This window comes from Mytilus edulis, chromosome 10, assembly GCF_963676685.1.
Source record: "Mytilus edulis chromosome 10, xbMytEdul2.2, whole genome shotgun sequence".
Classification (NCBI taxonomy): Eukaryota; Metazoa; Mollusca; class Bivalvia; order Mytilida; family Mytilidae; genus Mytilus; species Mytilus edulis.
The window spans coordinates 4,148,495-4,166,367 of NC_092353.1; the positions used below are offsets into that span (position 1 = coordinate 4,148,495).

General features: G+C 36.1%; 2 protein-coding genes across 2 annotated transcripts; both read left to right on the forward strand.

The window, feature by feature from the left end:
* The first annotated feature begins 2,135 nt into the window (after positions 1-2,135).
* On the forward strand, positions 2,136-8,276 carry LOC139492196 (uncharacterized). The gene has a single exon (XM_071280379.1). The coding sequence runs from the start codon at positions 2,136-2,138 to the stop codon at positions 8,274-8,276; it is 6,141 nt and encodes a 2,046-aa protein (XP_071136480.1).
* A 3,054-nt stretch (positions 8,277-11,330) lies between these two features.
* On the forward strand, positions 11,331-14,504 carry LOC139492197 (uncharacterized). Its single transcript, XM_071280380.1, has 3 exons — positions 11,331-11,496; positions 13,699-13,866; positions 14,425-14,504. The coding sequence occupies exons 1-3, from the start codon at positions 11,331-11,333 to the stop codon at positions 14,502-14,504; spliced, it is 414 nt and encodes a 137-aa protein (XP_071136481.1).
* The last annotated feature ends 3,369 nt before the right edge of the window (positions 14,505-17,873 follow it).

Consider the following 17,873-nt stretch of genomic DNA (forward strand, 5'->3'; position numbering starts at 1 on the left):
CTTTCTATTCTTATATTTAAAAACATAGTTATCTAACATTAAATCATCAAAGTCATCAAGTTTAGTTTCAGTTAGACAAACAATATCGAAAGTATTGAGTAAAGTTTGAAATTCTGATATAATATTTGTTTTCACCCCACATACATTTAACAGGTCGGGACCACTACTTTATATGGAAATGCATAAATTAGCATACTTATGTTCTCGCACATGTTATTGTTTATTTACATGTGACGCAATTCATTTTTACCTAGGTTTTTGACCAATCCACTAAATGAGTCACAATGCATGATGGACTACTACGTGTTTACAATCAACCAAGAACACATGTTATTTACTGAAATACAACACATTTTTTCGTGCAATGCGGGATTCACAATTTCGCTTAGTTTTTCATTTTGTGTATCCTCATTTATAGTTGGTGATATAAAGTATTACTTCCATGCTCAGATTAACGAAGAGTTGTTTCTATGCGAAGAAAAAAAGGTTTGAATTACCCGATATATAGCCATTAACATGTTTGATGATGGCACAGAGATTTCATGTATTTGTCCACCAGAAGCAACGAAACAACAGCGAAAAAACACAATGACCCATGAGACAAACTTACTGGTGTAAAGTAAGCCGTCGATAACAGCCGGTGCTGATATTCAAGAGTACAGTAATGTTCGTATAGATAATTAAAGGCAAATGTGGGATCCTTGAATTTTGTGTTCGTAAAAAAGGTGAAGAAATATTTACATACATGTCAGTGTTAACAAAATCTATAAGTATTTTTGTTGGTCACATTTCAGTATATGAGACTTCCAAACTATTCCCGCCCCTGCCGCTTTCATAACACTTCTTTTTAGCATACTGAATATTATGATGTTCTTACTATTAGTTCAGGTCCTGATAAAAAAAAATACACATTCAATACAGAAAGAAGTGTTTCAATGAAAGTTTCGTGTTTTTCTAGGCAGAAATGATTTTGCAATGACATTATACAGGTTTAAAAGAGCTCAAATGATTTTTATTCTGTTTCACATTCAATGTTTATTACATGTTTTCATATTTATCCGGAACAAATTGAACTGGACCGATTTCTCAAATCACCGTATTATCGACTACCTTTAATTTCTGTGACACCGTCCGCTTTTTACAATATTTCAACACATGGAAAATGGACGACATTTGAACTTCCTACGGAAATCGAGACATACCACTGTCAAGTACGTTTGATTCAATCATAAACTGTGATAAATTAATCTGTTTTAACTCCGTTATTTTTAGATAAGTGGTTTATAAATACATACGAACTGTAAGTTATTTATTTCCGAGAAATGAACTGTAAATTCTACTTTCGTTTTTGACTCGATTAATAATCTTGTATTTAACATTCATATTTAATTCGTACACATTGTAAAATATTGTATTTTTATTTCTTTCAGTTTACCAATCTACTGACTATTATGTAAACCTTTCTGGTGGAATTTATAATTACAATTTCAAACAAGTTGTGTTCGTTATATCTTCATCGAGATTGCGATTGCAGTCACCTGGTTAAACTAGTTGAGTCCGGCTCAGCATAGTAAATTGACAACAACTTGTCTACACATCTCCTGAACAGGAAATACAACGGAGCATCGTTCGTAGCTGTTACCTTGACACTACGCAACACAGCTTGTGCGTCCTAGGCAGCAAACCAACAACGTTGAACAAACATTGCCTACAAATAGTTGATTTACATCATGGATCCCAGTCACGAGGAACAACAAGAAGAGGTTCAGACTCCGGAGGGAGATGTCACTGAGGAACCTGAAGAAAATCCGTCTAAAACAACAAATTTAGATGAGAATGCCGAGACTAGGCGAGTGCGTGAACTCACCGAAAAGGGACAGGGAGCCTTTATAGAAAAACGTGACAAGTTCTATCACGACTTAGAGGCCCTATGGTCAAACCTAGAATCTCGGTTATTAGAAACGACCAACCCTCCTAACGACCTCCAGCAATTGTTAACAGCACAAGATAAAATTGTACAAGCCTGTACTAATTATCGCAGGCTCACAGACGAGTACTTGAAATTTCTCAAAAATACGAAAACACTAGACAGCCTTCAAGACATTGATACATGCAAATTCTCAACGGATATCCGAATGTCTAAAGTAGACCTAGCAATTGAAACTTTGCACGAGCATCGCCTTACCTTGACAAGGGCTAAATCAACAAAAACAAAGACATCTAGAGGCAAGAAATCCTCACACAGTGGGAGCTCCCACGTCTCTGACATTTCAAGTCTTGCACGGAAGAAGCGTGCTAAAGCAGAGGCTGCCAGAACTCAGATAGCCTTTGCTGAAAAACAGGCCTTGCTCCTAAAGCAGGAGGCAATGATAGAAGAACAGACTCTTTTCAAGCAAAATGAAATAAAGGCCGAGGCAGAACAAGAAGCCATCAGAGCAGAACAAGAAGCCATCAGAGCAGATCAAGAAGCCACAAGCAGAAAAGCCGAGGCGGAGCAAGAGGCCACACGCAGAAAAGCCGAGGCGGAGCAAGAAGCTATACGTAGAAATGCTGAGGCTGCACACCAGAGAGCTGAAATGAAACGCGAGGCCATACGCAGGAAAACTTTAATGGAACAGGAGGCTGCACGTGCAACACGAGAAAAGGCCGAAATTAAAGCTGCTATGAACATTCTAGAAGCACAAAGAGAAGCTGCAGCCGCAGAAGCCGAGGCTCGTGTCCTAGAATACGACGGCAGCCAAGCATTTAGCGATCTTCCTGATGAAAAGGAAGACCCGCTCCAGCGTGTGCAAGATTTCGTCAATAAACTTCCTGTATCAACTGTTGTAAAGGAAGTAACAGGACCTCAAAAGAAAAAACAAATTCCTGTTAAGATCGAGCTGAGTCACGAAGCACCAGCGTTCGTGCCATCCGTGGCACTGAACTTACTGTCACAGACATCTGCTGTCTTGCCTTCCGATACTAAGTCACCGGAAGTTACCTCTATCCCAGATCTGGGATTAGTAACCGGCATACAAAAACTAGGCCTTTCAGATGAGATCCCTGCTGAACACCAAAAACAGGGTGTTAAAGAAGCGATCCCTGTCTTACGCACAAAACAAGACGTTATAGAAGAGATCCCTGTTTCACACCAAAAACAAGGCGTAATAGAAGAGATCCCTGTTGCACACCAGCAACAAATCAATCCCACATCGGAGATTACTAGATTTCTCTTGCGTAAGGACCTGCTTTTCTCCCGATTAACAAGCTTTAACGATCGGGCAGAATCCTTCCATACTTGGAAAGCGAGCTTTAAGAACGTGACTGATGAGTTACAAGTCTCTGACTCAGAACAGATCGACCTACTGATCAAGTGGCTCGGTCCAGAGTCTTCTAAACATGCCATAAGCATAAGAGCGTCGAACGCCAATAATCCTACAATAGGTATACAAAGATTATGGAAAAGGCTTGACGAGCGGTATGGTGCTCCAGAAATGTTGGAAGCCTCTCTCAGGAGTAAACTTGACAAATTCCCAACATTGACGAATAAGGACAACGCACGTCTTTATGAACTATCTGACATTCTATCAGAAATAGAATACCACAAGGAAAATCCCAAGCTGGGATGTCTGCTAGCTTATTTTGATTCACCGACCGGAATAAACCCTGTCATTGAAAAACTACCATATGGACTTCAGGAAAAGTGGATTACAAGGGCGTCTAGATACAAATCTAACCACGGCGTTGCCTTTCCTCCCTTTACAGAGTTATCTGCTTTCATCAGTGAAATCAGTAGAATTAAAAACGATCCAGGATTAATCTTTGGGTCAAAAGTCACACCAAATACAAAAGGTGCTGCGCCAAGGTTCACGTCTTACCCCAAGACTAAAGTTGGTACTCATAAAACAGCGGTTGAGCAACAATCCGGAGACGCCAGCAAACAAGGTCTTTGTATTCTGCACAATACAAAGCATTCCTTAAATGAATGTCGAGCGTTCCGAGCCAAATCAATAGAGGAACGCAAAGGTCTTTTGAAAGAAAACAATGTCTGTTACAAGTGTTGTGATTCTACCAAACACAGAAGCCGGGAATGCAACGCACGCATAAGTTGTAAAGAATGTGGAAGTAAACAACACACTACCGCACTTCACATCACTAGACCACAGCAACCTGCAAGTTCTCAGTCTAGCTCGCCTAAGCAAGCCTACGGCGGGGAGCCTATAGAATCGGCTGAAACTAAGGCAACCTCAGTTAACTCTACCTGTACTGAGATCTGCAAGGATGCGTATAGCGGAAAATCCTGTGCTAAAATACTGCCTGTGAATGTTTATCACAAAGATAATCAGGACAAAGTTATTCGCATGTACGCCATCATTGATGACCAAAGCAACCGGTCACTAGCATCGCCCGAATTCTTTAATCTTTTCGACGTCAAAGATAAACCGGAGAACTATACTTTATCAACATGCTCCGGCAAAGTAGTCACCTCCGGGAAAAGAGGAAGAGGTTTCATCATGGAATCAATCAACTGTACTGACAAGTTTGACCTTCCTGTACTGATTGAATGTGATCATATTCCAAATAATAGGGACGAAATTCCTACTCCGGAAGTCACAATGCATCACCCTCATCTCAAAGAACTCAGAGGAAGCATTCCACCATTAGACGAAAATTGCCAAATTCTTCTCCTAATTGGCAGAGACCTTATAGAGGCACACCACGTCCTTGACCAGCGCATAGGACCACCAAGAACTCCATATGCACAAAAATTGAAACTTGGTTGGGTTGTGATAGGAGAAACCTGCATTAACAAGCAGCACGTACCCTTTGAATTAAATGTTAAAATAACCAACATTTTACCTACAGGACAACCTTCAACCTTTCAACCATGCACAAGCAAGTTTGACATCCGGGAAAATTACACAGACCCTGTAACGAAAGATTTACAATCGCCACTCTTTGAAAAAACAAAGGACGATGATAAGCCTGGACAGTCATATGAGGACAAAATGTTCATGAAGCAGATGGACAACGAATTTGTGAGAGACTCGGAAGGAAGTTGGGTAGCACCGTTACCGTTCCGAGTGCCAAGACAGCCATTGCCAAGCAACAGACCACAGGCTCTTCACCGTGCTAACATGTTAGACGCCAGTCTGAATAGAAACTCAGTGAAGCGGGAACATTTTCTTACATTTATGAGTAAAATCTTAGATAATAATCATGCAGAGCTCGCTCCACCATTGCACGAACATGAGGAGTGCTGGTATTTGCCATTGTTTGGTGTTTATCATCCGAAGAAACCCGATCAGATAAGAGGTGTGTTTGATTCTTCCGCCAAATGTAACGGAGTTTCACTTAACAGCGTCCTGCTTACAGGTCCAGACTTGACCAATGATCTCTTGGGAGTACTGCTGCGTTTCAGGAAAGAAATGATCGCAGTAACTGCAGACGTTCAACATATGTTTCACTGCTTTGTTGTCAGAAAAGACCACCGAAATTACCTGAGATTTTTATGGCATAAAAACAATGACCTACAGGAGAACCTTGTCGAATACCGCATGAGGGTTCATGTTTTTGGAAATAGTCCGTCACCTGCCGTTGCTACGCTTGGACTCAGAAAAGCAGCTCAAGCATCAGAACAAGAGTTTGGCAGTCACGTGACTAGCTTTGTTACAAGAGACTTCTATGTCGACGACGGTCTAACGTCATGTCCTACTAAAGAGGAAGCTGTAAAGCTCATGAAGGACACACAGCAAGCATTATCAAAATATGGAAACTTACGCCTTCACAAGTTTGCCTCTAATTGTGCGGAAGTTATGTCTGCATTTCATGCCAGTGATTTGGCTTCAAATCTCAAAGATCTAGACTTAGAATGCGACAGCAAACCCCTACAACGTAGTCTTGGTCTCAGCTGGGACGTAAACACAGATAACTTCTTATTTCAATTATCATCAGAAAACAAACCGATCACTCGGAGAGGAATTTTATCTACGATAAACAGTCTCTACGATCCTCTTGGATTTTTGGCTCCAGTGATTATTCAAGGGAAACTCCTATTAAGGAAAATAGTATCAGAAACCGTGGATTGGGACCAACCTCTCTCCGATGAAACAGCAGCGGAGTGGAAATCTTGGAGAGATACTCTAATTGCTATCGAAACATTACGCATTCCACGTACCTACGTACCGTATCTCAGCAAAACAGCCACAAAGGAGTTGCACGTCTTCTCTGATGCATCAGAAAAAGCCATAGCAGCTGTTGCATATCTACGCACGACCGACAGTAGTGGTGAACCTAACATAGGGTTCATTCTTGGGAAAGCTAAAGTTGCACCAACGAGTGGTCACACTATTCCACGACTTGAATTATCTGCTGCTGTATTAGCAGTTGAGATTACACAAACCATTGTGGATAATTTAGATTTACATATAGACACCGTGAAATTCTACACAGACAGTAAAGTTGTCTTAGGTTACATCAGTAATGAGACAAGAAGGTTCTTTATCTATGTCGCCAATAGAGTAGAGAAAATAAGGAAATTTAGCTCTCCAAGTCAATGGAATTACGTACCAACTAACCGTAATCCCGCAGATTCGGGAACAAGGTCCGTACCAGCCCACGAAATTCATAGCAGTGAATGGTTATTGGGACCAAGACAACTTCTTTCCTCAGAACAGAAGAATTCTGAGGACATATATCAGCTAATAGATCCAGAGGAAGATGGAGAAATTCGTGCAACTGTTAATGTTGCAAAAACATTTGCCACACTTGAACATAAAGGTATCGGAACTGAAAGATTCAACAGATTCTCAAACTGGACATCACTTGTGCGAGCGATAGCCTTTTTAGAACGTTTCTCCCGTTTACACGGGTCAAAACAAGCAGCACCAGTGAATTCTCTTGAAGGATTTTCGAATGCCGAAAATTTCATTTTAATATCTGCTCAATTTGAAGTTTACGGAGAAGAAATTGATTGCATTAAACGTCGGGAACAAATTCATAAGCGGAGCCCGATAGCTAACTTAAATCCGTTTTTGGACGAACAAGGACTACTACGAGTAGGAGGCCGTATTGCCAAATCTGACTTAGACCTCCGTGAAAAGAAACCATTGATCGTCCCTGGACGCCATCATATAGCGACATTATTAGTTCGACACTACCACAACAAGATAAAACATCAAGGTCGCCATTTCACAGATGGAGCGATTCGATCCGCAGGATATTGGATCGTAGGAGCAAAACGCTTGATCTCATCTATTATTCACAAATGTGTGACATGCCGCAAACTCAGAGGAAAAACCGAGTATCAAATCATGTCTGATTTGCCAGAGGACCGTCTTGAACCTTCACCTCCGTTTACTAACGTTGGAATAGACACCTTTGGACCCTGGACAATTGTTTCACGTAAAACACGTGGTGGATACGCCAACTCAAAACGTTGGGCAATTTTATTCACATGCTTAGTGACAAGAGCTATTCACATCGAATTAATCGAGGAAATGAGTTCTTCAGCCTTCATAAACGCTGTCAGGAGATTCGCCGCTATAAGAGGCCAAGTTAAGATTTTCCGATCTGACCGTGGAACGAACTTTATCGGCGCAATCGACGATTTAAAGATTGACTCAATCAACGTTGAAGATGGACCCTTCAAGAACTTTCTGTACAATTCTGGTACAATTTGGATCTTCAATCCGCCGCATTCGTCCCACATGGGTGGAGCCTGGGAAAGAATGATTGGTATCACCAGGAGAATTCTTGATTCTATGCTTCTTAACGCAGCCGGAAGAAGCCTAACACATGACGTGCTCAACACACTAATGGCAGAAGTTTCAGCAATAGTGAACTCTAGACCTCTGGTACCGGTATCAACAGATCCAGAGAATCCGTTGATATTAACTCCGGCTATGTTATTGACACAGAAAACCGACTACATATTCACCTCAGATCATCTTGGAGAATTCGACAAACGAGATCTATGTCTTGCCGAATGGAGACGAGTACAGGCTCTTGCCAGTGTTTTCTGGTCCCGTTGGAGGAAGGAATACCTGCCGTTACTACAACAACGACGAAAATGGACCGAAGATCGCCGTGATCTCATCGAAGGAGACGTCATTCTTTTAAAGGACAAAAACATTTGCCGTACCCAATGGCCCGTTGGAATTATAGTGAACTCATTTAAAAGTTCAGACGAACATGTCCGAAAAGCAGAAGTGCGAGTAATCGTTAATGGAAAAGCCACAACCTACACACGCCCTATCGTGGACATGATTCTTCTCGTAGAGAACAACCCTGTGTAATTATATGTATATATATATATATTGGATTTAGATAGGACATTCACATGTGTTATATTTTATGGAATAGTGATATCAGATAGATTTCAGACGGGGAGTATTCTGTTTCACATTCAATGTTTATTACATGTTTTCATATTTATCCGGAACAAATTGAACTGGACCGATTTCTCAAATCACCGTATTATCGACTACCTTTAATTTCTGTGACACCGTCCGCTTTTTACAATATTTCAACACATGGAAAATGGACGACATTTGAACTTCCTACGGAAATCGAGACATACCACTGTCAAGTACGTTTGATTCAATCATAAACTGTGATAAATTAATCTGTTTTAACTCCGTTATTTTTAGATAAGTGGTTTATAAATACATACGAACTGTAAGTTATTTATTTCCGAGAAATGAACTGTAAATTCTACTTTCGTTTTTGACTCGATTAATAATCTTGTATTTAACATTCATATTTAATTCGTACACATTGTAAAATATTGTATTTTTATTTCTTTCAGTTTACCAATCTACTGACTATTATGTAAACCTTTCTGGTGGAATTTATAATTACAATTTCAAACAAGTTGTGTTCGTTATATCTTCATCGAGATTGCGATTGCAGTCACCTGGTTAAACTAGTTGAGTCCGGCTCAGCATAATTTTCTTACTGGACATGTACAGTGGTCACTTCATTGGATATTTCACTGTGTCATGTCGTGAAATTAATGCAGGTTCAATTCATAACAATGCACAAAACCGTTCAACTACTTTTGCAAGGCGAAAAAGAAAGTCGAATCGTGAAGCCAATAAACAATATTTTTTTAATCTGAGCATGCAAATTGAAGATTACGTTATATATTTTACATTAAATATATTTGCAGAATAAAAACTTTGGTAATGAGAGTCCCAGACAATATATTAATTGACTGTTTTCCCACTAATTCCACGTGTTTTAAGAAGTAGTTTACTCGTAGTAGCCCACAATGCATTGTAGTTCATTGAGTCAATTGGTCAGTTTTTCAAGGCCATATTGGCCTTGTGTTTTGGAAATTACTATGCAAATATATTCTGACGTCAGAAAATCTAGAGTTCTCGACCTGTTTAAAGACAATAAGTGTAGAGTATTATTAAAGTCTGAGCTAAAATTTAAATGTTCATTTTCGAGGTCGTCAGTTCCGCGTGAGTAACTAAATTTACTATAAGTTTCTGTTGATCCTCCACGGTTCACCTATTTACCGTTACCAGTTTTCGTCTTTGTAGGTCCTCTGCGGGGAAAATGCTTCGGTTTGGCTCCTTGCTTCTCGTATCTTGTTTGCTTTGTTGTTATCTGTTTCCATGTTGTGGTTAGTTCTGTCGTCAAGAATAAATTATTTGCCATCTATGAACAGTCTATCATGTTTAAAGTGTTCCTTCTTGTGTTGTTCCCTTGCCTCTTTAAAGTATGGCCATAGTACCTTGCGACGGTCATTTACCTCTTTCGGGAATTGTTCACTAATCCCATATAGTTAGTCCCTTTAAGAACTTTTGCATTTTTCCGAACTAGTTCTCTATCGTTAAACGTTTTGAATCTGCAAACTATTGGCCTAGGTTTTTTGTCTGCTCTATCGAATCTGTGCGTACGGACGTATTCAATCGGGTTTGATAATTTAAGCTCTTTTATCATGAATTGTTTTAAGATTTCTCTTCGCTTTCTTCGTTGTCGCTATATTCTTGAATTCCCGAGAATATAAGATTTTCTCTCATAGAACGTGTTTGGAGATCTAGATGCCGTTCGCGTAGATCGTGTAAATCTGCGTTTAAAGTTTACGCCAGTCTCTTCGTTATACGATTTAATGTCTGAAATGTCAGTTTTCATATCAGCATCTTTTTTTTTACCAGCCTCGTATTGCGCACCCATGAATTCCAAGCTGTGTTCCATTTCCCCTTCCCGCTTTGTTACATTTTCTACCTTTAAAACCATAGCATTAACCGTAGATTGAAATTTGTCGATTTTTGCAGTCAAAGAATCTAACGATGACAATTTTTTGCACATTTCGTCAACTTTATTCGCCAGGTTGTCAATTTTCATACTATCTATTGGTTGTTTTATAGAAGAGTTACAAACTGGTTGTGGAATTGGGCCTTGTGGGGTGTAAGGAATGCCATAGAAACCAGACATCGGAAGGCTTGGATTTTGGATATATTGATATTGTTGAAGATTTCCTCTTCCTTGCAGTACAGGGGAGCTAAAATTTGGTGTGAAGGTTGGTGTTATAGAGTTCATTGCATTATTGTTGTTCATAATCAAGTCTTTCTCGGTACAATTATCTTTCACTTTGTTTACATTTTTACCTTTAATACCATTGTGAGCACAGTTCACTACTTGAATTTTGCACATTTGAATTCCTCCTTTTCCTTCCATCGTTTCCTTTCTGTTTCGAATTCATATATTAGTTGATCCAAAATGTTCAAATAAAATGCATTGATAATTTCCAATAGCAACACAAAATGTCTAGCTCTACAAAAAAAACCCAAAAAAAAACCATCTTTGTTCACACATGCTACAATTTTGTTATGAGCACCAAAAACACAAAAATGATCGCATGTGTTAACACAACTACATGTTACCACGATACAAGATATTCTACCCTATAGATCATAGATTTAAAGTAAGGTTTTCTATTTAATAATCTTAATAAGGTGAACTTGAATATGCAATTAAAGACCGTTTTGTGTTTGTTTTGGCTATTTTATCATCCCAGAATACAAGAAGACACGACCTACCTTCACATTTGTAACCGAACTCCGAAACAGCGGTTACGTCCTCTTTACTACGCTACGTTGACTTTAACCACTGCCACCAACTCCTAACGCTAGCATATGTTTTTTTCAACATTCTTGAAAAAAAATTAAATATGTCCAAATTGTTTTTATTTGTATGGAATTTTATACTATATTAATAATTGAATACAGATTTTAAAGACTACAATATAAGCTAGCAGTAATTTTTAGAAAATGATATTTTAAACTGGAGATATATTTTGGTGTATGTATACTTATTTGACCCTTGTCAAATCCAACATGGATGTTACAGAGACGATACGGAACGTACAGTGTCAGCTGTATCCACAGTTGACACTGAAACATGAACAAATTTCCTCCATAGAAAACATTCTCCAGGGAAATAATATTATAGTCAATCTGCCTGTTGGGTTTGGAAAGAGTATTATATTCCATTTGTTGCCCAGTGAGTATATTAATTCCATCAACTATTTATATTGAACTAATCAAACAAATTATGAAACATCGTGGAAATATATATTTTTGTACACTATAAATTTTATTATAATTCGATCTTGACGGCTCTTTTAAATATTTGTCCAGTCCTAAATCGGGTTCGGAACACCACCTAACAAAAAGAATCGCTCAGGCCTGAAATCAGTCACTGTCCCTCGGCTCAGACAAGGGCCAAGTTAGCTGCGGAACCGTAGCTCTTAGGTCCTTATGTTATTTTTTGACTATTTGCGGACCAGGTCCTTATGTTATTTTTTGACTATTTGCGGACCATAGACTATGGTCCGCAAATAGTCAAAAAATAACATAAGGACCAAAGAGCTACGGTTCCGCAGCTAGGGCCAAGTCTGCAAGTGATCATTTATAATATATTAAAAAGAAAAACATAACTTAAATGTGGAAACATTCAATGTAGATGAGTTCAAATAATTGTGAGGTCACACGGGCAAGGCTATTTTATCTTCAAACATACAGATGTGTGCCCTTTTGTAACAAAAATGGGTTTTTACAACAAAATTGAAATGTACCCCTAAATATAAGAAGTATATATATGAAGGGTTGTTCCCAACCTGTTAATTTGTGGTTTAGTTATATAATGGTAGCACTCCACTATTCACCGTAAGAAAATAAAATTAAAATTGAACCACAAAATGTTTTATCATTCTCTATTCCTGGCTTTCTAATACATTAACCTAGCTGTTTGTGTTATACATGGGTATCCGGTCGTTCCGGCCCCAAACCGATCCGGCCTCAAGTCAATCCGGCCCAAAGTCGATCCGGCCCGATAATAAAATATGAATAAACTATATTCACTATATATATGGAGGAATTTGTGACAAATTTGAACAGTATATATAAACGAAATCATTAGTCTATAATTGGTTTGTTTATTCAACAATTGTCTGATGATTGTGAACTAAGGTAATGCCACTTGTAACTTGAGGGGCCGTATCGACTTAAAATATGGCCCGGATCGACCCGAAAGCTTATACATGTGCATATGTATGTAATGAGTATCTTCCAAAGATTTTCAAAAGTTAAAATGGTGAAAAATAATTCCTCCAAGTGTATTCATGGCAACATTCAGCATTTATTTACCATGGAATATTGCGAAAAGGGGGTGAAAATGTCACATATCCCCCATAAAATTTCAATTTTGAACTGAACTAGAATTACAATGCCTTTGAGCGTTTCCTTTTCAGAAACTCTTGACAGTAATCTACTTTATGACATGATCAAATAAGAAATGGGTCTATTTCGCCTCATTATTTTTCTTAATATACATGTATAATCACAAAGTTTGTTCCCCCCAAAAAAAATTGAAAAAGAACGTTACAATATATGCTGGACCAATGTTTGGTATGGATATGCAAATACCGACTGACATACAGGAAACAGCCTCTATTACATACATTACATAATCTTCATGTTCATATAAATTAATCCTCAGCTATATATCCAAACAAGAATTTTATTGCATCTTGCTCTCTTATTTCAAAAATCCACAGGCGCCAAAATTGGAAAATACATGTACACACCTAACTATAAGAGTGCTTCCTGTAACACTATTTGATAGATATACTGAATAATTGTTTCCACATTTTTGTTTGTATCCAAGTATAACCACATTGGATGCCATATGTGGAGCAGGATTTGCTTACTTTTCCTGGGCACCTTAGATCACCACCAGTTTTTGTTAGGCTGGTGTTCTGTGTAGGTTCTATCTTGTGTTTTTGATATACATGTAACTGTTGTTTGTCAATTTTGCATTTCATGTTTTTAGCCATTGTATTTTCAGTTCATTTTTGAATTGTTGGAATTTTATTATCTCTTTGGTATTTTAGCGATTCAGCCAACCTCTCTTACACAAGACCAAGCAATTTTGGGGACATCTTGAAACTAAGCAAATTTTATTTTGAATCATCAATATGATAAATCAAAAATATGGACAACTATTGTGACTACAGCTCACATATTTGATAGGGGCTCTGGGCTACTAAAATGTATGCTTCTGAATAATAATAATAATAATAATAATGATTAAGCTCTATAGATTTTTTCCAATGGGGTTAGTTCATGCAAACGGCCAACAGATTCTACATACAAAAAATATTACTTGCAGTTGTATATCTCTGAATGTTTATATTTTTTAAAGAAATATTTGAAGACCTTGGAAGAGTGCAGAATAAGGTATTGGTGGTGTCTCCTCTAAATGCCATTATGGAAGATCAATGTAAAACATTGAACAAGATTAATGTTAAGGTTGTTCAGCTTAGCCAGAAGTGCCAGATCATTGAGAACAACAAAGACAGCTGTGAAAATGGTATGTATTCATGGTATTATCAATATGTACATGATGAATATATAGCAACCAAACAATATACAAAATGTAGCATAAAACAATAACATCAAGAAGGCAACATATACTTTTTTGCATTTGTTTCTAAACAATACCTGATTCTGAATAAGAAGGAATTATTTTATAATGTTTTCATTATTAGCAATTCTGAATGTAAATGTTAAAATAACTTTAATAATTTGAGTTTATTTTCTGTAATAAGTTCAGTATGGGAAAGACCTCTTTATTATAATTGAGGTTTATCTTTTTCTGCCGAAATGAAACATTAACTTGATTAATGACAAATCAACTGTCTGAGAAACTAAGAAAATTTTCACATTTATTACTGTATTATTTAAGAAATATTAAATACTCAAAAGTGAAAAAGATTCTCCTCATATTGGTGCCTTTATCTTCATTTTTAAATGGATTTTGGCATTGATGTACATTGAAGGGTTGCGTGATGCATGGGATCGAATCCCTTTGAGGTCAAGCCCTTACTTCTCAAACTGAACAAATTACTTATCTATGTATATAATATAGTCATAGAGGAATCACTTAGTGCCAGTATCATTCTGACACACCCTGAGGGACTGTTAGTTGCAGAAAATGGTGTTAAATAGTTACGAGCATTGGAGGGAAAAGTTGGCGCAATTATCATTGATGAATGTCACAAAATTGATGACTAGTAATTCAGAAGTTTCCATTGTTGAACATTTGATTTTTTTAAAGGCTTTTGTATTTTGTATAATTTCTGAAATTGTTATTGAAAGTTAAAATGTTATTTGTTAGTTATTTTGTAGTTTTATGCACACTATTGCAGTACAGATTACCAGTAGCCATAAAATCACTTTTATCAGAACTCTGATAATTTATCAAAATTAATTTAATTTAATTTCAAGTGGAATACATTATTCTTTTCGATTTATTACTGATTTATAGCCTGGTTGGCATGTTTACACAGAAGAAATTTTAAGGTAACATTATGGACTAAGGGAAATAACTCAATTTGAAATGTCAAAATGTTTTTTTTTTTTTATAATAACAAAAAGTTGTTAACTTGAGCCTTTCATAACTTCTCTTTGAACAAGGAAAACAATTTTATTAGTTTTTGGAACGTACTTTGGTTTCTTAAGTGTTTCAGTTGTTGTAATTTCAAAGTTTTGAAAGTTAACTTAACTTGGTTTGTTATAGAAATTTCCAATTTGTTAACAAGAGGTTTTCCAACCACCCTATTTTAATCATATGTATTTGCACAAGGTTATTTTTTTAACAGATATATAACTTGTTACAGTATCTATAGGTACAATACATTAAATCATAAATTTACGTTGAGTACACAATAATTGTTTATTCACTATTTTATACATGTACAAATACTATTAAAAGAGGGACGAAAGATACCAAAGGGACAGTCAAACTCATAAATCTAAAACAAACTGACAACTCCATGGCTAAAAATGAAAAAGACAAACAGAAAAACAATAGTACACACGACACAACATAGAAAACTAAAGAATAAACAACACGAACCCCACCAAAAACTAGGGGTGATCTCAGGTGCTCCGGAAGGGTAAGCAGATCCTGCTCCACATGTGGCACCCGTCGTGTTGCTTATGTGATTACAAATCCGGTAAATAGTCTAATTCGGTAGGTCATATTCATGAAAGGGAAGGGGATTGTAGTTACGACGTAAGGAACATATCCGATATCATTTGTGAAACGGTTATTCCATAACGGTCAACCAACTCGTGATGGCGTCCGTAAAATTTACGAAGGGATGATTTCAACTTCACTATTTGGAACTCTTGGTTTAATAGCTTCCTTGTGAGTAGCAAACCTCTATCAAGAAAATCATGATAGGAAATGCAAGCACGGGAATATCGTATCAATTGGGAGATATATACCCCGTATGCAGGTGCTGCTGGAATGTTGCTACTTAGAAATGGAAAATTCACAATTGGAAAGCTGAAATCATCTCTTTTGTCGTAAAGTTTTGTTTTCAACCGACCCTCATTGTCAATTTCTAGATGTAAGTCAAGATATGAAGCCGACTTAATTCATATTTGAACAAACATCAAAATAAATAGAGTCACAGATAGAAAACCAATATATTCATACATGCACCACATACAAATAATTACAATCACAGAATTTTTTTCTTTCTAATTCATATAATCACTATATCACATTCCATTTCATATGATTGAAGGCAATATTTATTTACATAGTTTCTTAGATAAAGTTAATATACCCTGTTTTAAACATGTAAAACAGATTGTAAAATTCTTTATATTATACCTATTATTACATTTAACATCACAGTCAAGCAATAAATCAACACATTAATGAACATCAATGTAGCAGCATATTCAGTCAAAATGGTATCTCATTAAATTAAATATTATCACTTTAAATCAATAAAGCACCTTATCAACAACAAAAAAACAACACATTCAGTTATAATAAAATAACACTCAATCTATATAGCATCACAATCAATTTAAAAAGCATTATATTCTAATAAAACAGCAGCCCATTCAATCAAAATAGTATCGTTATTAAAAAAAAGTATTACATTCAATTTAACAACATTGCATTCAATCAAAATACATGTAGCATTAAAATCAATATAACAGCATTGCCTGCAATCAAAATAGCATTACATTCAATCAGAATATATTACATTCAATATAATAGCATTACATTCAATCAAATTAACATTACATTGATTCAAATAGCATCACACTCATACAATCAAAATAGCATATTCATTCAAAATAAAATGACACTCTATCAAAATAACATCATACTCGATTAACGCTGAATAACATTGAATCAAAAAAGCATAACACTTAAGTTAGTTAAGAGCATCACATTCAATTAAAATTTATTGACAGCAACCCAACAATTACTTGTCAGATTCATATAAAATTCATGGGCTGAACAATAAATCTCAATACCATCACATTCATTAAATAGTATTGCATTCAAGCTTAATATCATCACATTCAGTAGAATAGTATTACATTCAATTTAAATCACATTCAGTAGAATAGTATTGCATTCAATTAAAATATCACATTCAGTAGAATAGTATTGCATTAAAGCTTAATATCTTCACATTTAGTAAAATAGTATTACATTCAAGCTAAATATCATCACATTCATTAGAATAGTATTGCATTCAATTTAAATCACATTCAGTAGAATAGTATTGCATTCAATTCAAATCACATTCAGAAAAATAGTATTCAATTAATTCTAAATACAATCGCATTCATTTGACATTTAGATACAAATGTAGTATTAAATTTAATCTAAATAGCATCACATTAAGTTAAAAAGAAGTATCAACAAATCTTAATATCATCACATTCATTAAAATAGAATTACATTCAATATAAGTACCATTACATTCAGTAAAATTTATATAGCATCACATTCAGTTAAATGGAATCAATCAGTACAAAACAGTACCTGTCATCAGCAGTATAAATGCTTTTGATTATAAAATATATACCGGTAATGTAACATAATTTGTGTAACACACACACACAGGATTGATTTTAAAGTTAGACTGTTCACAGTATTTTCTAAATATACTTATATTACAAACAACATAAAAAAACATAAGTTATTTAGTTTTAGTCTTATTATTCACTTTACCCATTATATAAAACATGTTTTTATTTTTCAGGGGAAGAGAATTCAGAAAAAGTTTTTCAGAATTAGTAGTTCTGAAATCTTTCTTCAACAATGTCCCTATAGCATGTTTAAGTGGAACAATAACAGGAAAACATATAAATGCTTTATCCAAGCAGTTGCTTATAAGCAATTTTATAGTCATTTCTGTAAGTCCTGAAAAAACTAATTTAAAACTCATGGTATGTGAAAAGGTTAAAGGCACCTCTTATGAAAAAATAGAAAACATTTATAAGAGTCAAATTGACCAGTTACTTGTTGAGAGAAATAATTTTCCTGTAACTTTA